Source organism: Amphiura filiformis, chromosome 18 (genome assembly GCF_039555335.1).
Source record: "Amphiura filiformis chromosome 18, Afil_fr2py, whole genome shotgun sequence".
In the NCBI taxonomy this organism is placed as follows: Eukaryota; Metazoa; Echinodermata; class Ophiuroidea; order Amphilepidida; family Amphiuridae; genus Amphiura; species Amphiura filiformis.
The window spans coordinates 21,694,410-21,720,692 of NC_092645.1; the positions used below are offsets into that span (position 1 = coordinate 21,694,410).

A 26,283-nucleotide genomic window follows, 5' to 3' on the forward strand; every position below is an offset into this window, starting at 1 on the left:
GTTATTTTAATATTGATAAAATATATTTAATTTTTAATTAATAAATTTTATAGGCCAATATATATTTATTGCATTTATTTATCAATATTATTTTACTTATATTCACTTACTACTATTAGGTGAGGCGAGGTGAGGTGACTTATGTATGTATTTATGTATCTATTTATTTGTTTATTTACTTTAATATTATACTTATTTCATTCATTCATTTTTTCCCTGCAAATTCTTCATGTTATCAATATCATATCCAAAGTAGGCTAGTATTAGGCCTATATACATTGTAGTTATTGATTCATTGATATCACTATCAATATTACATATCAATAAGCTTGGACTCTTTGGAAAATGTTGTCAGATATAAATCCCCTATAATCCAATGCAATAATAATAGGACGCAATGCTGTCTTAAACCGCAAAAAACAGCCACATGGTGATGACAGAAACTCTTATCGGTAAACTCGTCTTTCTTGGGAACTCTACATTCCTTTACTCAGTGTGAGTTTAGGCCTTGCTTGTCAAATGATAATCGATATTATACCGATACATCGATCTAGAGGAAAACAACTTTTCAGGCCTGAACTTTTGGTGCGACGCGATGTTGTGTAGATTTTTAAGCTTATTTAAATAATGGAGGGGACAGCTGGAGACCTTATTTCTTTACCTGATGAATTACTTATTAAGATATTTAACTTCTTGAATTATGATGATTTGTGCCGGTACGTAATAAAAAAAGGGTAACAAACATTAAATTAAGCTTCCATGGATATGCGCATGTCACCATGATGGCTGTTGAATTCAACAGTCATGACATAATTATAATAAATAATTAACTTAGTTTGCCTTTCAACCGCTTTGACTTGCTCGAGAAGTCTAGCCATGATGAATTTGCTCACCGATAGCTTCACATTCTAGGCTAGAGACCATTGCATTCAAAATCTAGTCGGATTTCTAGTCTTTACATGACAGCCGATTGCTTGCTTGAGAACTCTAGCTTCAATTTGCACCACGATAGTTACGCATTGAAGCTAGAGCTTTTCGATCGGACAGCGGTGCAATTTTTTGCACTGGTGCTTTTATTCTGTTGATGTTGAAATTTGAATGAAATCTGTATCTTGACTTTTGAGCAAGTGTAATTTTGATGCAATCGCCTGTCATGATCGCCTGTGTTTACTTCTGAACTTCCATTGCTTTACACGGTGTCATGCTTCAGCAAATCCGACTACATTTTGAATGATTACGGTCTCTAGCCTAGAATTACGTGTAACATTCCAAGATTTGCATTTAATGTACGGAAACACATTTTTGTGCACATAATTTTAGGCCTATAACAAAATATATATTTTGTACAATTGTAATTGTATAGCTATCGTTTCTAGTTTTCTACCTATGTCGAGTATGACGTACATAAAAGTTACCTGTTAAATCAAAGTGTCCGCAAAAAACTGGTCATCGGAAGCATCTTTGATGCATGCACAAAACTAAGGATATTCACGCCGGAACAGGCTGAAAACCTTACCTCGATCGTAAAATCCAGCCGATGCATGTCATACTCATAAACAATTCATTAAATTCATTGTGTAAATGTCAGTGATTGTGTCCATGTATTGTTCTTGCACCTGCGAGAGCAGTTGTCAAGCTGAATTTATACTTGATCGCTGGATCACCACGTGAAATCACCTCTCGAAAATGCGAGCATGCTGACTGGCTTCCAAGTAGTTTTGTAAACAAATCAGGTTAGACAACTTTTTAGACAAGTACATGTATACGTTGTTGGCGGGGTCCCATTATGAAAAGGCCGTCACGTTCATTGATTGGCTTGCGATCGCAATGAATGTTTTCTGCAACCAATCGCAAAACGGGTTATGGCGCCCGTCGAAAATTTTGCACACTTCTGGATCTGGATTATTTACTGCCCAACGCCCCTAAAGAGGAGTCACACAAGCAGGGTGGTGCTAATCTGCAGATGCTTTGGTGGTTGCTTATTCTTTGCTTGCTTTGAAGTACTGTTTTACTGTTGTCTTACACTTGTCCTTGTCTTCTATGTCTGTGATGTAATGTGGTAACTTATTCCAGTCAATAATAGTACGATTGATAAATGAATACTTCAAACAGTTTTTCGTTGCTGGTAGTTGAGTGAATTTACTGTGTCGAGAGGAGCGTTGAACCGGGCGCAGGATATTATGCATTGGAATGGCGAGGTGACCCATTAGAGCTTGGTGGAAGACTGAGATTCTTGTAGTCATCCTACGTTCTTTGAGAGGCTCCCAATCAAGTTTTGTCTTTCATGGTTATCTGACATTTCTTTGTGAAATTTGCAATTCTCAGCAACAGGATTCCATGAAATTGACAATATTAATGCAAGTTATTCTGCAGGATCGGTAATAATTAATATTTTTTTATTTTGTGAGTAGTGCAAGTTGGAAGTTAGTGAGTTTGTGGTTTCGTAAGTTACATACGTACAACAGTAAAGAGTGTTCTCAGGAAGCTGAAAGTGACAGGTCGTCCTCGAAGAATGTCGACTGTATATAATACGTAAATTTGGCGATTCGCTATCACATATCACAACGCCTTATTTAACTTGTTGACACATAGAGCAGCTATTAAATTTGTGTAACATTGTCATGTCTCAACAGGTGTCACATCCTTTTACAATATGATTTGGGACTACAAAAGAACCCAACATTCCTCCAAACAATCAAATCAAGAAGAAAAGCACATGGCATTATTGTGCACCGAAAATCTATGTATTAGAATAGCTGCCTTAGGGCTATTGTGCTGCTTAATACAGGATGTCACGTCCAAAGTTTAGGCATTTTCAAATTTCCATGAGCAAAGTGCAATCGCGCCCAGTTGTACACCATGTGCCGTAAGTTTTCATTTTTGTTTTATAAAGCACCACCTTTTTAAATTTTACAGGTTGTCTTCTTGCTGTCATAGGCTCCATACATTATCACAACATGAGCCGTTGTGGAAGGAGTTTTGTCAGAAGGCGTGGCTGGATGAAGAGTAAGTGACACATTGCCACAGTCAGAGATATTTTGTGCAAAATTGTTCTAATGGCATACTGCTGCACAAGTGACGCCAGTTGGGTGCTGAGTTCAAAACCCGGAGGGGGTTCTCATTAAAGGTGTATATATGGTGATGTGCTGTCAGGAATTTGGGGTGCCTTTTCAGCAATTTTGGTACAATATATCAATGGGTGGGTTTGCAGAGGAGAGCAATAAGTGGATCATTCAAAAAATGACCGTAAGTCATGGGCGCTACATGTGTTTGGGTGACTTTTTGTGTAAAATTGGTATACTAATGCCTTTATGGGTTGCAAAAACAGCAACAAGTAGAAAAAGAACATCCGAAAGTCTGTGTGGCGCATCCCTGTGCAAATTTTTTTGAAGAACTCAACCCCCCATTTTTCATCAGTGGCAGAAGTATTAGAATTTAAGGGGAACAAACATATTTTGTTGGGACATTTGTGTGGGAAGCGTTAAAAAAAATATCAATTTTGGACTGTTTTAGTCCAAAAGGAAGGCAATTTTTGCTATCTGATGGGCCATTACGCACAAAGCATGAAAATTTGGCAATTTTACTCTATTTTTGCCCAAAACTGCAGGTGTTTTTTTGGACAAAAAAAGAATTTACACAGCAATTATTGTTTTATTTGTTTATTCTATGTAGGATTTGTAGGGGATGGCTCCCCCCCTTGGAAAAAGTTAGGGCCTTGCCTCCGTGCCTATGTTTTTCACACTGTATCAGTTTGATATGTATTGTAAAAGTTTTATATAGTACTTGTAAACGTGTGTTGTCTCATCAAATTTTGGTTGAATATTCCTTTTCACTTAGTATGAAACACAGTCAGACTTCTTGGCATGACAATTTCCGTGGATGGTTCAACGAGTGGGGGCGCTATGTGACTTGCTATGCAACAGTGAGAACACTGTGGAACAGAATAGAAGCAACATTAAAGGAGAGATGTCCAAATGTCTTGCTTTCTTTAGAAGGTAATTAATGAGCAAAAGGCAGTGGTAATGTATTCGGGGTGGTAGTGATTTTTGGGAAGGGGACTAAACTCACATAAAATATAGCATAAAAAATTGTGAAATTGCCAGAATATAATACTTAGAGAAACTGAGTGAAACACAAGGTATATGATGCTATAATTTTGACAAAATGTGAGATCTTAATCCCAGGATAGAAATGCCCAATCAGATTCATTGATTATAGTTAGACCTATTTTCTTTCAAATTGGTCATAGGCGACAGCAACCCTATTTTATGAACCTGACTGACCAAGATTATTTTGTTTTATGGGAGTGATCATGACATAAGTAAAAAAAAATTTCACTTTTTACAGTAATTTACAAAGCACAGCAAAAAGCAACTGACTAACTCTACTTGCCCGTATATCAGGGTTTTTTTAGCCAAAAGACCCTATCATAGCAAAAGTATCTATGGTATCAAAATTTCAGTAGCGCAAGTTATCTAGTAAATATATAACCTTTAAAAACATGTCACATTTAACCAATAACCATATAACATCCAAATAATAGCCCTACTGGTGCAAAGTAAAGGCAATGACCCACCTAAAAATGTGTATTTTGATAGGGATGCCCCATGTACAATGGCGTATCTGGGATTTTTTCCAGGGGGGGGGGGCAAGCCTGTAAGGGGCGGGGCCCAAATCCACCAAACAAAAATGGGGGTAGGTGTACTTTCAAAGAAAAGTACACTTTCAAATATATCAAGGAAAAATAACAAAGGAAATAAGTTTAAATTTGACAATACAGTGGCCCAAGAGGGAAAATGGTAAACTGGGTTATTACTTTTTCAAAGAAATTGCGCGCTCCACAAGAAAAATCCGCTTTTTTTATTACTAATTTGGTCTAATAGAAATAATTTTGGCCATAATTCTTGCTAATTTCCTAGTAAAAGTGCGCACGAAGCGCGCTACAAATTGACAATTTCAGACAATTTTAGCCCAAAATGAAGGTAAATTTTACGTAAAGGCCAGTGCGCGCGAAGCGCGTTTTTTGCAATGTTATTATATTTCGGTCCAAAACATGGTGTTTTGGGGAACATAGGCTATTTTAGGGGCCTGGACCCGTACGCATCTGGTCTAATGGTAAATCCGGCCCTAAGTTTGAAATAGCTCAATTGTAGGCCTAAAAGACTAAATCGGCCAATTTTGTGTCAATACTGAAAATGTTCGGTTGGGGCATGCAATACAAGAAACATGTCGGACAAAGCCTTCTTGACCACCTTTTTCGACTTCTTTTTGGGTTGGCCCTTTTATTGTTTTATTTGTTTTAGTCAATGCTTCTAAGTCCTATAGGTGCTTTTGTGCAATTAGCATTTCAAAAGATTTTTATTTCTTTGTCTTCAAGAAGTCAAGTATATTGTCGAGTATATTGATAATAATCGTATGGCACTACATATCGTAGGCCTATGGATTCCCTTTTTCTTTCCCTTCTCTCCCCCTCTTTTTCCTTTCAGGCTCTCCCTCCTTTCTCTTTTTTCCCTGCACTAGGGGGGGGGGCCCAAATAGACAATTTTTGCCAGACTTATTGGTAATAATCGTATGGTAGGCCAATTGCATATCGTATGGATTCCCCATCTCTTTCCCCCTCTTCTCCCTCTCTCTTTTTCCCTCCTCTCCCTCTCTCCCCCTCTCTTTTTTACTCTCTCTCTCTCTCCTTTTTCCTCTTTTTTTTCTTGCGCTAGGGGGCGGGGGCCCAAATAGAGCTAGGGGCGTGCTGTTATGATATAGGGTGCACAACTTATAAGTTCCCCCCTACATATTTTTTTTAATAAATCGAAAACTATTTGACAAAATGCAAACCTGTAAAATGATATGGATAGCCTTATTTGTTTTACACATGTGGACCAAATTTTAGCATCACACGTCATTGCGTTCAGTCACAATGGTTCATTATGTAAAAAAAGGAGACCGTTTTAAACAGTGTTAAAAGTTGCATCTGAGTCCATAGGACTCAATTCTCAAACAATACAGTAGGTCAGGGATATTCATGTGTTTGTAAAAGAAAACTTAATCTTTGGTATTCTTCTTCTTCTTGAAAAGCAAAGCAGGTGTTTTATTCTTTTCTTTTTAATGATAAATTTCTGAGATGGAAGGGATATGCACTGCAGTTAGAATACACCACATCGCCAGTAGTTCATCACATATGAAAAGTCACATTTGAATAATGCCGCGTTTGCCCGAATTTCTTCGCGGTAGAGCAATAGGTTTGCTGGATGAAAATGTACCGGTGAAAGAAATTGCTCGTCGTATGGGAGTTGCGCCTAATGCAATTCGAAAATTGAGAACAAAATGTCAGTTGACAGGGGAGGTGAAAAATCAGCCGAGAGCACCTCGTCGACGTGTCACGACTGTTCGTCAGGACATGTCTATAGTGAATCTGGCTGAAACCCGTCAAAAAATGTCTGGTAAGTTGTTGCGTTTCAATAAATTATGTCGTGCTCGTTTCCCAAACAAATTTGACTTACACATTACGATTTTCAGTTGTATCTGAAATTGTCTTTCACCACGCTATCTCTTTACAAACACATGTTCAATTTAATTTACATACTCCCTCTGGAATAGCTTTCCCCTAATCAAATTGCATATTGTGAATTTCAATAGCGTATTAGGCCTATAATAATTATAGATGATGATAATTGGAAATACCATGTGTGAAGCGTTAAGGCTGTTCCATTCAATTTACATACCTTTGGCTGTTCCATTTAATTTACATACTCCCTCTGAAATGATCCCAAAATAGCTGTTCTATTTAATTTACATACTCCCTCTGAAATGGCTGTTCGATTTAATTTACATACTCCCTCTGGAATTATTGACCTCTCCACCAGCAAACTCTGGAGGCGCCCCAGACAAACAAGTACCTGACTACCGACTTTGCTTCGCGTAGTGAAGTCAACACTGCATAGCAATAATTTTAACAAGGACGCAAACAAGCAGACATGTTCGCGTCTACGGAACATGTTGCATTTGACGCGAGCGATAACGACGAAGCAATCACATCACGCAAACTAGCGCGTCAGACATGTATGCGATACGATGCGATATTTCTCTGCACCTAGTAACCCCGTCAATCCGTCAAAATCACCTTGGATACGTGGCTTTACTGCCCGCTGCACAGTGTCGACACCCTGTATTATAAATATTTTTTCCATACAGCTCAATACTCCGTTGAAATCAATATTCTATTATTGACACAGATAAAGAAAGTTTACATACATGTATGCATTGTGTTATAGGGCTTGCACCTGGAACTTAACTGAATGGGCTAATTGTGTTCCTTTATACCTATAAAGTAGAATTGTAATTCTCAAAATTAAATATTTTACAATTTTTACATTGGATTTCAAAATCTTTACATAAAAAATGCAGTAAAAGATATCCACAGCAAGCTGCAAGGCACCGCTAATTAGTGTACTGCTTTTCGAGTGAGTGTACTGGAAACAAAACCCTGGTTTTACCTGAACATTTTTTTTGTAATAGAAACATCATTGAATGGGGTACTAGAGCATGCACAAATCGTAATAATGTGTAGAATATAGAAACAAACTCTGTGTGTATCTCATATGATAGTCATGGTATGCTTAGCCTGAGTCGCTCGGCCTATCTCGAACAAAATCGCGATGCTTAGCTGTTGAAAAACGAGAGGAGTCGCTGTACTATCACGGCAATTTTTGACACAAAGATATAGGGATGATGACGATGTGCGCTGTGGTAAGGTATTTGCACTCATAGGTCTAAGTGGTATGTCTATGGGAGGCGCATCATATTGTGAATCAACCGACAGTATGACTATTTAGATTTTTGGAAACCAACCAATTGGTAAAAAGAACATGATAAATTCTGACATAACTTCATATTTTTAAGACATGATTGCCGCAGAATATTATGATTTAGCTAATTACTATAACTGGATGAGTTTTTAGCTCTTAAAATTGTGTAGTTTTTGAAATAATGCAATTTAGGTGGATGTAAACTTCCTCTGTTCAACACAAAGTCAATAGGAACCATGCATGACTGGGAACATGTCCTTGAACCAAAGTAGGCATACAGGCTGTATTATGACATCACACTATTTCCAGCTAATTCACATCTGCCGTTTCATTATGTGACTTTCAATCTATTTGAAACAGGTCCTGCAATAGAACAGGAATTATCTGTCGTAGAAGCTCAGTTACCATGCTGCCTCCCACCGGAAGTACGCTGCTCATATCGCATACACAAAGGTCAAGTGCTGAACGAAGCTGTCGGAGGTCTCTTTGGCAGCGTGGTGGTGTATCAACACCATAGCTCTGAATATCTCATGACTCTAGCAACGCAACAAATGCTGTCCATGATTGAAACAATGGTAAGTATACAGTTACCAGTGGCATGTCCAGGGGTGCTTTGGGGGCTGAATGTTTTGAAATTCACGATATAATACAAATTTTATGACAAATCATTAAAATTTGATATTTTCACATTTTTGATATATAACAGTCCTCGATGTAAATTTTATAAATCTGACGATATATTTTTTAAGTGTAATTAGTTGGGAGGAAAAGCCGACGAACAATTAAAATTTTTGACCTTTCATATTGGAGATATGGATTTCTTTCGCGACCTAATTAACTTTTTTATGGTGTTTTGGGAAAAAATCCATATCTTCAATACGAAAGGTCAAAAATTTCAATTGATCGTCAGCTTTTCATCCCACCTACATACACTTTAAGTATCAATCATCAGATTTATAAAGTTTACTTCAAGTACTGTTAAATATCAAAAATATCGAAATTTTAATCATTTGCCAAAAAAATGTGTATTACATTGCGAATTTCAAAAAATCGAAATTATTTGATATCAGAAGGACATTCTTCGTATTCAGAATGCAATTCGATATGTGTGATGTGCTCTAATGTTTCACAATAAATACTGTCCATACGTTCATACCACATCCCTTAATAAATCAAGATTAGTATTTTTCACATAGCTATACAGCAACTGTAGACTTGTCTTTTTATCCATGCTTATATTTCAGTTCGGGGGCACTGCTAATTCAAAGACGTCTCTGATATCAAATACTCTTGAAGAGTCATGTCACATAACAGTATCATATTTCAGAGACGTCTCATAAATCACATACTCCCTAGTTTCAAAACCCAGTCGCAAATGATATAAGTAATTTTGATGAACGTGCCAGTGCAGTGGAAATAATTTTGTGTATAGGCCTTATCAGGGTTGTAGCTAGCCCAAGTTGAGCATGTTGAGTACCTGCTAATTTTACTATCCAATTCATGAATTGGATAGTAAAATTGGGATTTTTTTTACTTCAAAACATTTGATTTTGGCCATTGCAATCTAAGTGTGTTCTGGGACCATTTGTCAGAATTTGCACAGATATATATAATTTTTGCACAGGTAGATATTTGCTAAACACAGGAAAGCTTATTCTAATACACTCAGCTTCGTTCCGATGTGCTGCATCGAGTGCCGAGCTGTCAACAAAGCTCGACGTATGTGATATCATAGACACCCGTATGTGAAATCACTGACCCGTCTTTGAAATCAGAGACGTCCGGTTATTACGAGTGCCCCGGATTAACTGATTAAGCCTTCTTATTTTCTCCCTTTGCAATAGATAGAGGAGCATAATTCAGTAATTCTGCCGTTGACAGTGTGTCCATTCTCAGGGATGACTCAGGGTTTGTGCCTTCAAAATATGCCTGGCCTTCAAGCTGGACAAATCATTTATCATGTCCCGGTAAGTTGGTCTTCAGTAGTGGCGTAGCGTCATAGGGGCACAGGGGCATGTACCCTCAATCAATTTGAAAATTCCATGGGAAAATTGTTGAAAAATGGCTTGTGCCCCACAGTCACTCCCAGTGCCCCTCCCTCCCCCATTGTGGTTGGTGCCCCCCCCCCATAGGATCACTCATGCTATGCTACTGTATTCAGTTTAACTTCTAACATCTTGAAACTTATATAATGAAAGACAAAGAAAAAAACAATTTATCGTATCTGATGTCACTGTCAATTCTAACATCTTGAAACTTATAGTAATAGAATATAGTACTGTATAAGTGGTAATTTTTGCTAGGGTTTTATTTTTGCGGATTTCCCGAATGGAGTGCCATCCGCAAATTGAACACTTCGTTAATATATGGTCATTTTCACAGTAAAGGGTGTAATTAGGGTCAAAATTTCAAACCACTTAAATATGTTTCTGTTTACTGTAATCATGCATAGAAGCAACTTAAATTCCAGTAAAATAATGTTTCAAGGCTTAAACCTTTTGATTTCTGATAAAAAATTTGACATTTCCATAACATTTTGGTTAAAATCTAAGAAAAAATGTATTTTACATAAGCTCAGAAAATTATGACATGAAAGCTGGAATACATGTGAAATCCCATTCCAAAGTAAGTCAACAGATATAAGTTAAATTTTATACCATGTTTTGCTATGTTTGTAATTGCAATTTTGAAAATTTTTAACATCAAGGGTCATTTGCAATGGAAATTTCCCCACCTTAAACATATTTTTTAAGTTTTAATTGGGTTCCTAAAATAATTTGAATGTCTAACTTCATGTACAAATACTACTTGATGAAAGGAACCTCCCAGCCAAGTTTCACAGAAATTGGAGTTATTTTTAGAATTGGCAATTCAAGCGATTTGTGTTTCGGAGGCTTCAGTTAACAACACAGGTGATCATAAAAGTAAAATATTTGGCTAACTACTACAAGTTGACATGAAAAAATAGGTAAAAAATATCACAATTACCAATTTTATATGCTTTGCTTCTAAGTATTGAATTTCAGTTGTGACAAAAATTAAATTATCACAGCAAGTCATTTTTTTTTTTTTTTTTTTCGGAGGTTTCATGTTAACAATGGTTAAACATTGCAGAAGTAGTTTTTTTGAAAACAACACTGTTGGGATCATCTAAGCTGTTATTTTCTTGTATGTTTTGAATCAATGATTCTATGCGGCAGATAGTGTAGATTTATAACATGGTAATTTTTTCACCCATTTGTTAAGTATGGTGTTAACTTGCATGTGAAGCCTCCGAAACGGGCTTTCTTGGGTATCAGTATATTTTTCAAACATTAGCCATAATATCCATTTTTTTTTAAAATTTATGACATTCTGCACATATCATGTAACAATTACAATGCAGATATATGGAACACACCAATTTAGATATGCATAGATGATAATTAACCTTATTGTTGTTTGGAGGCTTCATTTGTTTGGAGGCTTCAATTGTTAACGGAAAGTTTGTATTGGGTCCCATTTTCAAGCGGTGATATATATCTCCACGATTTAAAAACAAGTGACTTGAGGATCTACTTTGCTACATTTTGATAAATAGATTGGATGAGCTCTTTTATTTATATTTGCCCAAGCTTGCTGAACAGTTTGTTTCGGAGGCTTCAAAAAAGTTAACGGGAAAACGGCTCTTTGAAGTCAAGATTTTATAAAAATTTTAAAAGCTTGCAAATCGACTAATTTTTGTTACCCATTTCAAGTTAAGATATCAACTGTTATGAATCAAGAAGAAATGAAGAAATAATTAAGAATTATGAGCCAAAGCTTTACCCAAAAAATGAAGCCTCCGAAACGACAAATATCGAAGTCCGGTTCTCAAAAATACAGGGCTGTCCACAATTAAATCTAATGTGGCAGTGTTTACTGAACATATGACCGTACTTTCAGGATAAGAAATATTATCCATGAACTAACTGAAGAAAACACAGGGTTTTACAAAAATGTTACTGTTTTTTATAGTTTTTCAAAATGGCAATATTAGGTACATTTAAGCCTGCTAAAACTGAACGCAGTAACTCCCGAAGATGATTATGCTACCCAAGGTAGCTGCTAACTAGATGACTTATGTGGCCAAAAGTCATGGAATTCTATGGCTTTATTAGAACACTACGGATCAAAATGTTAAAAATTCAAAGTTACACCCTTTACCGTGAAAATGACCATATGTATATGTATTACAAGGCAATCGCAAAAATAATGATTGATTGCAAAAATGTCTCTTTCACTCCAATTCGCCGAAATAACTGTACACGAAAATTACCACTTATACAGTAGGTACATGTATACAGTACTGTATATTAGACCGTTTTGTTATTGGTCCATTTGGTTGTTTGTCCTGTTGCATATGATTTGAATAATTAACTTTGAAAATGAAATGGAATGTTAATGCCCTGATAAAATAAAGACAATGAGATACAGGAAATCAGAATGTAAATATCAACAGGCGGCATAGGACACGCAACACGTGACGTTTGAGGCTGGCGAAAATACAAGGCTGACAGCTCCATTCAAATTATACGGTTAGCAGTTATAAATTGTAAAACAATATACTTAGAGTGTGGTACATTGTCGTACCCCAACGGTTTTAAGATAATTTTGCTTTGACACCACATAACAAATTTAGAATTGTTTGTGAAGATTTCATGATTATATGTTAATCCAATGGCGACGTCAAAAATGACAATATCGCATCCACCATCATCTGAATATCAACTGTGCAGATTTGGGACCAGTACTGAGAATGCACTATATTTTGGCTGCAGTTTGATGCAACTGACATTGACCTACATGTATGTGTCTTTGCAGTTGCCATCTTCTGTTAGACTGGATGTTTTGGTCCAATCAAGGAAAGTGTTGACATGTTGAAAACAAAAGTAAATTTTCTGACTTTTGTTAATTGATTTTAATTTGATGTTGATGTTGATCAAAATATGACTTTATATGGAAGCCAAGGTATAGTAACACATGTCGTTGCTGGGCATGAACAACCTTATGTAATTCCAAAGGTCAAAAATGCAAAACCTCATTAAGTAAAAAGTGGGCCCAATTACAGAGTATCATATGTAACAAGTTTGTGAGATGCAAAAACAAAAATAAAATAAAAAACGGTTAAAAATTAACAGGATTAACATAGAACATGGTGTTGCTCTTTTGGTTATTTACAGACACTATTATGCAATTGACAGTTAAAAGGAAAGTACTAGAAGGTGTGTTGGGACATTTTCTTCAAGTTGACACACAAAAATAGAATAGAAATAGAAATTGCACATTATGAGGTTTTGTAATCGGGGTCCACTTTTTACATTATGAGGTTTTGCATTTGACCTTTGGAATTACTTTTGAGGTTTTTCCTGCACAGTGATGATGTGTTTCCTTAAAGGAAAATCAGCTCATAACTCAATAGATTATAGGAACTTTTCTTTCGTGTCACATTTATGGACATTGAACCCACATTTGATCTGCCTACTTGTATTCAGTATTACTCTCTCATTATTTCTTTACACAGTCTACTCAGGGTTGGAGTGATACAGAACCGCTTGGCTATTTTTTAACAGCTAACAGTTTTCTGGAATGGTTAACAGCATTAGCAGACCAACTCGTAAATCCAGATTATACAGTTTTAGGGGGACGATTCTATAAGTAAGTGAACGCTGATATATAGAGAGGATATATTGTTGTGGAAGTGAAAGAACATCTTATGTACACAGACAAGCAGTTGGGCTATTCCAGTTGAAATCTGTAAACCCCTGATGTATGACCTTAATCTCCTACACACAGAGTGTGAGTTTGAAATGGAGTAATGAGGTAACCAATTTCTGTTCAGTAAAAAAGAAGACTGGTTCGATGGTGACGAGCCTGGTGTCTTAATTAAAAAAAACTGCTTGCCATATGCTGTACCGTGGGAAGGAATTTCGCAGTTTGTACGCGCCGTTCAATTTGCACACTGAGTGATGGAACCTAACCAATAGTTCGGTGCATTTAAAACGGTTATAGCGACTCTCGCCCAGTAATAATTAAATTTATACTGTGTTTAATTACTTTGAAAGTTAGTTTTGTGGGGTTCATTATTAAACCTCGACGGTTTTAGCTCGTATTCATAGTATTTATTAAACATACTTGTTTGGTTTTTGATATTGTAGGCATTTTAAAATTTCAAAATAATCCCATTCAATTACACGGCTGACAAGGGGAAATTTGTGATTTCATTAAATTTGTGCCGCACACCACCTGACATTTTCTGTATATTTTTCCCTTCAGATTTTATCATAATCCATCGTATGTTGCAACCACAAATGATGTCCGGGTGTCTGTGAGTACAACTTTTGTACCGGAATTGAGTCGGGTGGAACCGGAGGAGACAATTGTTGACATTATTTGCCTACAGAATAACATTATCTATGGATGAAAATGCACCAACAAGTCGTAAGTTCGGATTAATACCATTTTATTTTTTTCACAACCTCATTAATATATGTGTTTAATTGAGTGTCCTTGACAGACTTAGTAGCTGGCAACACACATGGCTCATGTCTTTTAATACAGACAAATGTTTTATGTTACGGATAACAAACTCCCAAAATCCATTGAAACACAATTATAAACTCACACGGTTGTTTGATGCATATAGAATTGGCTTCATTATTAACTAAATGCTAACTATAGATGGCGCTATTTATCCTAAATCATATTTCTTTATTTGCAAGGGGTAGGTGATTAACACTGCCATTAAAACAGCTGGAATAGGTGAAACAAGCAACAAGGAAATTTTATAAAAATATTTCATCAAACAATAAAAGGAATTATCTGTATTAAAAGCTTGAAAGAGTAATTTCCTGTAACCAAATAGCGCCACCAATTTTGTCATTAATAGATATACATTTTATATCCGAAAAAGCTATAAAAATGCTATAAAAGTAAATAATTTTGTAAAAGAGGGGAAATCAAAGTTGAGAATGACTCAAAAGATCTGTATACATTAGCATGATATCACATTTAGCTGTTTAAGCCTAAAATTTGGTTGTGCATGTTTTGTTTGAAAAACTAATAAAAGATCCCATCAAACAACCGTGCTCAACAACCAAATTCTACAAGAAACAACATCACATCCCTACCTGGGAGTTAACATAGCACACAACATGAAATGGAACAGCCATATCAATACAATTTCCGCTAAAGGTAATAATAATAATAATAATAATAAATAATAAAGACAGATTTAATATAGCGCCTAATGCAAATGCCTCTTGGCGCTTTACACAACCAGAAACAGATTAAAATTAATAGAAATTTGGGTTTCATCAAAAGAAACCTCATCCAGGGCTTGCACAAAAGACATCAAAGAACTAGCATATTTCTCACTTGTAAGACCATAATGCAGTGCAGTATGGGACCCATACACATCGGAGCTTATAAATAAGCTAGAGGCTGTCCAACGTCGAGCTGCCCGTTTTGTACTAAATAAATACAAATGGCAGAGCAGTGTCACCAAGATGTTACAGGACTTAGACTGGCAACCCCTTACCACTAGGAGAAAAATCACCAGATTATCTGTGTTCCAGAAAGCCTGTCAGGGTCACCTCGCCATCCCAGTTGAAAGCCTGCTGCACCCGCTAACTCGTCCTACCAGAAAGTCTCACAGCAAATCATTTATAAACATCACTCCGTCCACAGACACTTATAAATATTCCTTTGTACCAAGAACTGCCACTGAGTGGAACCTACTAACAGAATCACTTATATCAACTATCAGTCACTGTAAAGCATACTTTTAGCTACGTCACAAGTCATGGTCATTATACTTTTTCAATAACTTGCATTTGAGTCAGCGTATTTAGAAGTTGACTCTGACGCTGACTCAAATGCAAGTTATTGAAAAAGTATAATGACCATGACTTGTGACGTAGCTAAAAGTATGCTTTACAGTGACTGCACCAAGTGACATTATATGTTCCACTGCCTGGAAAGAATCTGAGGTTGGTATTTGTCAATGAGTTGACACGATCACCAGGCTGTCATTATAGCTAGAGGCAGTATATGTCACATTCGGTCAATGAGCTACATTAAAATGACCTTGTGTGGGATTTAGTTCCCAGAATCATGTGATTTGCCTGAGGTTAATGTTGATCCCTCACTACTGGAGTTATTACCGTCGATTTGGTTGAAAAAGGAGGTGAGATTTGATCAAGTCTATTCAGGCATTGAAACCTAGACACTGGTTGCCATTTTTAGGCTATGTATGACAAACTTCACAGTACATTATGTATATATGTACAAGTTAATTCCAGTAAATTTGTTGGCATCATAAAAAAACAATAATCATAAGTTATTAACAAAGAATAATCAAAACCTCAGTGGTACACCTAGCGGGCAAGGGCATGTGCCCTTTACACCATCTTACAGGGTGTCCTATTGACCAATCCAGCCCCCACCATCACCCCGACCTATCCACCACCTCTAAGCAGTGAAATCAAAATTTCAACAAAAATATTCATTTATTAAAAGGCTGTTTTAAAACCAAAATTCAACTTGATTATACATGTAGAGGCCCTGCATGCTTTTATCGATTGACTCCAAACATAGAATTTGAACCGGTGTCCTGCACCGTAATCATGGCGCAGTGCAGTCCATTCAATCAAACGTTGTCATCAACCTATTTCATTGTAGTGCATTTTGTTATGTGTGTGAGACGAACTGTCGCAGTAGATTGCAATCATGCTTTTGTTGAATGCATTTGAGTAGGCCGCCATATTTACGGGATGATACGTCATATGCACAACCTCTATAACAAAATTAGTAGTATTGGTGCACGTTCTATAATGCAATTTTTTCAGAAATTTTGAGGGCGCCAATCTGTATCCTTGTTCCCGGGTGCCACAACCCCAACCCCACTGCAAAAACTGATATATAACTATTGTCTGTCCAAATAACACCCGGTTTTTAGGATATATTTCGAAAAGTTTTCACTTTGGCAAAAAGTCATGAAAGAAAAGTTGCTAAACACGGCCTGACCTAACAGAAATTATTAGTAAAGCGATGAAAAAATATTCTTCCTTGTCTACTTTTATTCAATTTTGACCGATTTACAGCAAGATATAGAGGGTCCAGCCGAATATTCCTAATGACTTGAAACTTTTGATGGGATAATCTATTTACAGTAAGGGGTGTTTGAACATTGTAATCATGCATATTGATCAGTGATTCCACCCTTTTTTCTTTGATCCTTTTACTAATTCACAATAATGGCAGTCTACTCAAATGCATTCAACAAAAGCATGTTTGCAATCTACCGCGAGAGGTCGTCTCACACACATATCAAATACACTACGATCAAATAGGTTGATGACAATATTTGATTGAATGGACTGCACTGTGCCATGATTTCGGTGAAGGACACCGGTTCAAATCCTTTGTTTGGAGCCAATGAATAATTTCATGCACAACCTCTATAACTCAAAAGATGTGTTGGTGCATTATAACAAATGATAGGGCAAGTTACTATGCGTCTGGAGTGTATTGTGAATTATACTCCTCACCAATAACATCAGAACATTTATAGGGCATACATTTTGTATTTTCTTAGAATTGGGCCAAGCCAAAAGCATGCACAGAAGAAGATTCAAATTAAATACCGCAATGAATTGTTGTAATTGGTTGAGGGACAGCTGGGATCACTTATAGTTAATACACTAAGAATAAATATGCCAATTAGAAATACTGTCTGCATTTTATGAACTGAATTATATTTTTCATTTTTATAAAATGTTTTTGGTGAGGAGTATAATTAATTTACTATTCATCCATTCACTATCCAAAATCACCATACCTACAAATCTGTATAATGAGACCTTCCAACATAACGGTACCCAACTTCTACCGGATTATTTTTAAAATGTTGAGAAAAACCTTCCAATTTCAATAGAATTTCTGGTAAACTCTCACTCAATGCTTTGGAAACACAAAAATCCTGTTAGGTCTCAGCGAATGTTAACACTTTTCTTTAATGACTTTCTTTAAAAGTGGATATTTTTTCAAATGAGTAACAAAAACTGGGTGTCTAAGTTAATTGGACAGACAATAGTAAATTAAGATTTACACACAGAACTTTTTTCCCATAATTCTTTATTCTACAGAATCTTGCAAGTTATCTCACCGTCATTGGGAAGTGACTGATGCACGGGGCAAAACTGAGGTTGTAGATGGTGAAGGGGTTGTAGGTAAGATATACTAATGTAGCTATCTATCTTCACCATCATCGGCCCACTGCAATGCAAAGACCTGCTCTAGCTGGTGCCATTTGGACCAGTCCTTTGCTGCTTTCATCCAGGTCATTTCTTTATTATATTGACCTGCCAAACCCTGTGGTTTTTTTGTTGATTTTTACTTCATACTTTGATGAATTTCAATGAAATTTGGACACAACGACTCTTGGGTACATTGACCTGTGAGATGTCAACAGTCATCTAAGGGTCACTTGAGGTCATTTTTTACAGCCAGGTTCAAAAAGAGTAGGGCGTTAATCCTATAGACCTTTTCATAATTATCAAGATCAGAAAAGTTCAGAAAACCATGCTATTTATTCAGTAAGCGGGCTATTAACACCTTAGCTACGTATTTTTTCACAATAAGATACTAATGTAAAGAGATGGAAAAATGTACGTAATTTTTCGTCAGTTAAATTTTTTTACAGAACGTTTTGTTTACGTGCATCACCTCTTCCACAGTCAGTCTCTTACGCAACGCTACCACCACACGCTTGATTGCACGTTGAGTATCCTTGGCAAAAGTACCTCTCTTGTCCCTAAATTGACCGTCGAAAGTTCATCGTAGTTATGATGTATGTTACACATTGGAACTTCGCACTGTACATGTATATGATGCTGAAGAGGTAGTTTTATGCGCACTCGATTGGGGAAATTATTTCATGCTTTGCATTTTATCGGAATTACTCAGTATGAAACGGTCTATAGCTTTCCCAATCAGTTGTTACTGTTAATGACATATCACAATCTAATGACATAAAGTGCACTATGTATGGTAGCCTTCTGGAGAAAGTGACGTGGTTCTCATGTTCATATAAACATCAGTGTTAGATTTTATTTGTTTTGTTTGCTTCTTTTTTTTCTTTCAGGTCAGTGTCCAGTAATTAAACCAGGGTCAAAATTTTCTTGGATAAGTTGCACATCGTTTGATACACCATATGGAGATATGAAGGGTTGGTTCAAGGTGCACAACTTGCAATCAGGTAAAGGTCAAGTTTATAAAGTTTGTTTGGCTTACATAAGGCGAAAATTATTTGTCCTTTGTTACTGCGTGCATCAATAAAGTCCCAACTCGCGCTCGCGTAATTTAACATATATTTCCCCTTATCAATTACTCAGACCATGTGTGCCGTTTCCTAATACCGGTACCTTTATTTATCATATAAACAAGGTTTGGGTGACCAAGCCTTGTACGAGCCTTTTGCTCTTTTTTGGTCATCCCTCCATTGTAATAGTGTTTGTTTTGATTTATATGATTTTTGGTAAATAAAATTGAATATTCAATACGGGAAACAAGGTTGATGAATATACTCGGGGGAAAAAAGCCCTGCAGTTTTAGATGCAGGAAGAAACCGGAGAACCCGGAGAAAACCTGTGAGCGAGTATGAATTGGAAATGCACATGAAGTTGTCTTTGAACAGCCAGGGCTTAAAACCTGTCTGGACATTAATGGTGAAGCAAGGACAGAACCTCTATGCTAACCTGCACCTGTAATATTGCCTATAGATGAGTTGACCTCAATGTTTATCAACAAAGGCAAGGGACTGGTATATCGATATGCTTGAGTGAACCCCATGAAACCACTGCACTGTTCAATAGCCTTATTGTGATGTGGCGGGAGTTTTAAACACACGAGCCCTGAACAAAATATGATGCACGCAAGCATACTGCCAGGCAAAATACAATGGAAATTGGGATGATGCATGCGCATACTGCCAGGCATTGACGTCAGAAGTCAACTCATCTATACACAATCAATTTGATTTATCAATATCAAAGACCCTATATTCAAGAGTGGATACAAAATCTGCCATTGTGCACGTACACAAAAACATCAATAGTGATTTTATTGTCCAATCATCAATAAAATCAAACTAAATTATGCGGCCTATACTTGTACATGTTCAATCTTATTGATCAATATCAGTGACCCTAGATACACTAATGGATACAAAATCTACCATTGAACACGCACAATGGTAGATTTTATATCCACTCCTGCATCTAGGGTCCCCAATATTGATCAATATTTTGATTGTGTATGGGCCGCATTAGATCTCTTCAATAATATTGAAGAGAAATATTATTTTGCATCCAGTCCTGCATCTAGGCTACCCAATATTGATCAATCAAATTGAGTATGTAGTGGCTGCATAAGATATATTGTATTTTGCATTGATATTTTTTGTTTTTGAGATGTAAAAAATAAATCATACGCCCATCTGGGTTCTGACCAAAAAAAAAGTTAATTCAAAGTTTTGTTATCTTATAACCTGGATGTAGGACTAAAGTATTCAATGGGATGTGAGCAGTCCACTACTATCCAGGGCTAGAACTTGTTATAAGGTTGTTAACATCTTATGATTATTTTCTATTGAAGTAGCATGTTTTTCTCTCTTTGCAGGTGACCAATACAACATAATCTGTCCATGTTTCCATATGGAGAGTCTTCCAGTCATCAGGGTTGATCACTTAGATGATACTGAGGATGAGATTGGTAGCCAAGGGGATGCAGGTAGTGATAGTATCACATAAAATGGTTATGAATCGTGTTTATGGTGCTCCTCATTATATTTATGATGATATTGTTTTATATATGAAAAAGATTCATGATCAGATATCCTGTGTTGATCACAAGAAGCTTTGCGTCCCTAAAGTGACCCACTCATTTGGTGATAGTTCTGTCTTAGTTGCAGAGCCACGTTTGTGGAATACATGTACACTTTTCATGCCATCAGGGAAGCATCTTGAATGTCCTCAAAAAATGGATTATCATCTTTCCACTTAAACCTAAAAAAAATTGTTTGATTGGCATAACCAAAAAAAATTGGGTAGGTCAGTCGGTAATTAAAAAAAAAATTCACACACATTTTAAAGTGAAAGCCCCATTTTTAGGTTAAAATTTATCCATGTAAATTCTGGTCTGTCTGTGATCAAAGTAACAGGTGCAAGTCAGTTTTACGTCTTACGTCTATCCTTGTCGGTAGGAATCTTCATCAGAAGTAACATCACCAACTTAGTTCTCCACAGTTCTTCTGTGGAGAACTGGCCAAGCGGGGCTTCCTGTTTAAGCTATAAATCGTGTATGATAAAGGCTTTGGAACTTTTTTTTTCTTTTTAATTTTAACTTTTTAAACAATTTTTTTAATTTTTTGCAAAAAATTAAGAAAAAAGTCTAGGGTCAGGCCCATTTTTAGGGTCAGTCGGGTTACGCTAATCAAACTTTTTTTAGGCTTACAACTTTTGTAGTGTTTTCTTTTTCTTTGTATTTTTTACATGGTTTGATCAGTGCCTTGTTTTCTAGTTTATAAGGCATTTAAATCTGTGAATATGCACATACCGTAAACGTTCGCCTAATGGCGCTATGGAGTGCATGGAAATGAGAGAGCGCCATCCCTGTAAAAGCCGACTATTATCACTGATCATTAAGGGTACGTGTAGTTAAAGGGTGAAACCTATCGACACATACAATTTTGAACAAGATCGAACAAACTTGTTCATGATAATGCGGTAATCATTCACCTGATACGCTTGTGGCCCAGTGAGCAGAGCATTAGACTATAGTGCGAGGATAAAGAGAACTTGTGGAGAAGATTGTTGGTTGAATTCTCATGCAGTAATTTCTGACAGATTATGATGTCTGTCAATGTTTTTTTCTGATTTGAGGAAATTTTATTCTCTATTTTATCTTTAACATTGTTTATATAATTTTATTATTTTATCTTGTATGTGTCTTTTTTCATGCTTTGTTTTTATCGTTTCATTTTAATCAAATGTTGTAATGAACCTATTTGATTGTATAAGCATTTGTTATGTGTGTGAGACAAACTGTCGTGTGCGACAAGTCTTTCAATTCGCGCGAGTGACCTTGCCTATGCATCAGTGGTCATAAGAGGTATATCATTTTATTCGAAAGGGGAGGTGGGGTCCCAAATATACGGGGTCATAAAGTCTTGGAAAGAATAATATGAGGGGGTCATGAAATGTTTTATGACCAAAATGTAGGGAGTCACACGATGACCACAGAAAGTGTGTTATTTTATTCAAAAAGACTGAATTCAATACAATTTTGGGGTTTGGGATCATAAAATTTTTGTTGCCGAAATAGGGGGTGCGCAATTTTATTGACGCAGACTTTTTGTAAATTTGGGACCCCCTTCCGAAAAAAATGATAGCCCTCTAAGAGGATTCAAAAGATAACCTCTGCCCCAATAATCCCTAGCTATATTTGTTTGAAACTGTTCCACGGAGGATGTATCATAATAGGCTCAGTCTTCAAATGATATAAATAAAATTTGAATGAGTGAACGAACAAAATCATACAACGACCAACTGAATAGAGGCTGTGCATATGACGTATCATCCCGTAAATATGGCGGGTACTCAAATGCATTCAACAAAAGCATGATTGCATCTACCGCGACAGTTTGTCTCACACACATAACAAAATGCACTACGATCAAATAGGTTGATGACAACATTTGATTGAATGGACTGCACTGCGCCATGATTACGGAGACGAAACCGGTTCAAATCCTTTGTTTGGAGCCAATCGATAAACGCATAAGGCCTCTATAGCTATCATTGAATACTGGCTAGGATTCCACAACACAATGAGAACATGTTATAAGGCGCTTTGGAAGGCACACAATACCCCAATGGCTTTCCATATTATATGCACTCAACAACTATTCAGTATCGAAGCCCGGTATCGAAGTTACGTAATGTTACTATGTCAACGGGATCACGCGCTTAAAATATTAAGTAATGAACCACGATCGAAACAATCAGTACACAAAAAGGCATACCAAAATAGCGTGATCGTAATGATCGCCATACAAACAGTGCTTGGTTCCGATACCATCACGGAGTTACGTAACTACTTCGTGGTCTGATAGTTATATGATCAATGATCAATGGTCTGATCTACTTGGGTTCGATCCAAAAGAAAAAATAGCTGATCATTTATAATGCATAAATAAATAAAGTAATGTGGTTACACAATTTGAAACATTGAGGCCGTTCTATTTTTCAAAGGTCATTTAACTGTTAAATGTAGTGGAATATATCACGCATTGATAGGTAGCAGGTGGAGCAAATGTTGTCAGCGGTTTTTGTTGCCGTTTGTTCGCAGTGCCTATTTATCTATTAAAAAAAAATAAGAAAATTTAAATTAAATTAAAAAAAATTCACAATATTCATTCGTAAAATGGGGACAAAATCCAAAAACATTTCTTGACCCTTCTTCACATAAAAGTGGGAGCAGAAATTAAGATTCGAACAAGTACCATTCACCATTCAAGTCGCACCCTCTACCGACTGAGCTAACGGGTCAGACAATAGCAGGGTGTAATTTTCAACTGAAGAATATTAAAAAAAATATGAAGAAATTACAATGTTATAAAAAGATTTACCAAAATGAGTTAGGTATAACGTATGAATCGATTTACAAATTAAGTCAAATGGCACTTTGAGAAAGAATACCTGAAGAAACCCCAAAACATATGCTGCTCTAGCAACTAACCTAGTGACCTAAAGTATTGGGTCATGTCACGATATTTTTTCTGAGGCACTATGGCCAGGTTGCTCAATTTAACATACACGTATCCTTAATGCTGTTGAGATTTTACAAGGATGGCGCTCTCACATTTCTAAGAATCCAAAAGCGCCATTAGGCGAACGTTTACGGTATACATGTAATATGTATGTCAGATCCGGGGTGTATTTCAATAACATTTCTGATATCGCATACCATTAATCAGTCATAGGTCAAACCCATCTTAACCCTAGCTTTGATAGTATTTATGTGAGTTATGATGGGTTTAACCCTAAAATTAAAACCAGAGAACCCAAACTCCCTATAGACCTATTTCTCAGATGTCACCAATCAATCAATATTGGGTCCAGCATTCGAGTCATCCGCACCTAAAGGCAAATGCCACGCTGGTACGCGCAATCAGCTTTGCGTGACACTAGGCATCCTAGCGCGAGATTGCCAGCTCGCATTGCAGTATGCGTTTAGTTCATCACGCCGTAAAAATTAAACATATCGTAAATCAAAACAATTATTTTGTGGAAGCTGAAGTGGAAGATGACAAAACTGAGCACAGTATTTGGTGTTTTCACATAGCGGGCACGTGGGCAATGCACATGTTGTTTGTTTACATCTAAGACCCCAATATGGATTAAGTGACGTCACAGGAAAAAGGTCTGTACCGTCACATACCTTATATATATATAGCGTTGTCAGGTATGAGGTTATTCGGGTTGAAAACAATTGAATACCTGAGTGGAAGAAGGGCCCAACTCCAATTTATAAAAATGAGTTGATCATATTTTAAAAGACCTGTACCATTGCCATTGCAAACATATATCATTTCACATGTATGTTATAATCAGTGTTCGAAATAAGCACTTATCCTCTTGTCCTCTTGTCCAAAAATCACTGGGGACAACTATATTTTGATCTGTACTTATCCCCTGGACAACCACTATATTTTACTCCAAAAGTATGACACATTTTGGGGACAACCAAATTGTATTGAGGACAAGCAGAATTTATGCTTTAGTTATCCTCAGGATAACCTCCATATTTTCCTTATTTCGGACACTGGTTATAATGTATCTTCATATACCAGTACTACAGGTCCTCTCAAGATGAAAACAGTCTTGTCTCTTAAAACTATTCCAAACATTGTGTTTTTTGTTAATATCTCAAAATAATTGTTGATGGAGTTGGGCCCTACTTCCACTCAGGTATTCAATTGTGATTCATCTGAAGGGGAACAGGTCAGGTATCGAGTGCACTGTGTAGTGTCTCTCTCAAATGCATCTAGTATAAGATATCAGGCTCCCATGACAACGATTGCCTCGCTTGATTCGAAGCGAAATTGAATACCCCAAATTTTTGCTCCATGCTGGTATCAAGATGGCTTTTGAGTCCAGGTTTTCTGGTTTTAATTCTGTGATTTTAACACTTTCATGATGCATCATCAATATTAGTGAAGTCCAGCCTTGTTATATGCATTAATGCTGATGGAACAGCTAATATCCTTTATTATTCAAAACAAATGGACACTGTACTGTTGAAGGTCACATACTGAGACAAATCCAAAGGTGACATTTATTGTCTCCTTTGATTTGTATCTGTTACAATGGTCTGATCTAGTTAAAATCCATACACCCCCTGTACGTGGAAGATATGACCTTAAGGTTACGCTGAATTTGGATGGTTCCAGGTTCAAATTGGCTGTTACGCAGCCACCTAAACCATTTTTTTTTGCAGAAAGTAAACATCGTAGGCCTAAAAATTATATGTCATCTCGAAGCTAACATTCGAAGCATTATTATTAATTATTATTTATTAATCTAGCTCATGCACAAATGTACTTTGAAAGTGTTTCAATTTTGTTCATGTATAATGAGCATGAAGATTTTTGTGACAGAGGCCATAATTTATTTATACAAGTCACGATTTTCTCTCGATTTGGCTGCAGATTATAAACAGGTCAACATAATAATGTTGCTATCAATTGAAAATACAGCTTGTGTGGATTTTATTTTATAAGCTTATGCATTGACAAAATTTGAGTGAAATCTGGTACCACTTTATTGTCATTTTGCATCAATAATATTGTTTTTGTGTATGATATAATCGCCAGAATTCTCAGCCACATTATTTCTATGATACCTCCTTAAACAACACGTGGTATGCTAATTTTACTAGGATTAGTCAAAAATGAAATATCTGTGCGTTTTGTCACATTGATGCTGTCATTTTCACGGATTTCAATATCTCGAGTTATGGGCCATGACAGAAATACACATGAACAAAATGAATTGTTTTAGCTTTATCGTTCAATCTGTTCACAGCACAATGGACATGGTTATTCATGATTAGCATGACATTCTAATCAAAAATTAAATACTTACTTTTTCATCAAAAATGTGGAAATACGGACCATTTTATATTATTTCCTCGAGAATTCAAGCCAGCACAACACACACACGTTGTATCGTATGATACAGACAACTCGCATCCCGATGACGTAGCGCGCGCATCAGGCGGCATAGGTCAAGCGACACGTGACGTTCGAGGCTGGCGAAAATACAAGGCTGACAGCCCCATTCAAAATACACGGTTAGCATTTATTGAAAAATAACATACGTACAGTGTGATACATTGT

At 36.5% G+C, this 26,283-nt stretch overlaps 1 protein-coding gene across 1 annotated transcript; it reads left to right on the forward strand.

The window, feature by feature from the left end:
* Positions 1–505: 505 nt before the first annotated feature.
* Positions 506–21,430, forward strand: LOC140139984 (F-box only protein 3-like). Its single transcript, XM_072161790.1, is given in 11 exon segments — positions 506–716; positions 2,917–3,006; positions 3,838–3,995; positions 8,163–8,377; positions 9,647–9,769; positions 13,345–13,478; positions 14,097–14,187; positions 14,189–14,261; positions 17,969–18,052; positions 18,967–19,080; positions 20,502–21,430. Coding segments are annotated over 11 exon segments (1,302 nt in total). The 5' UTR covers positions 506–627; the 3' UTR covers positions 20,633–21,430.
* The last annotated feature ends 4,853 nt before the right edge of the window (positions 21,431–26,283 follow it).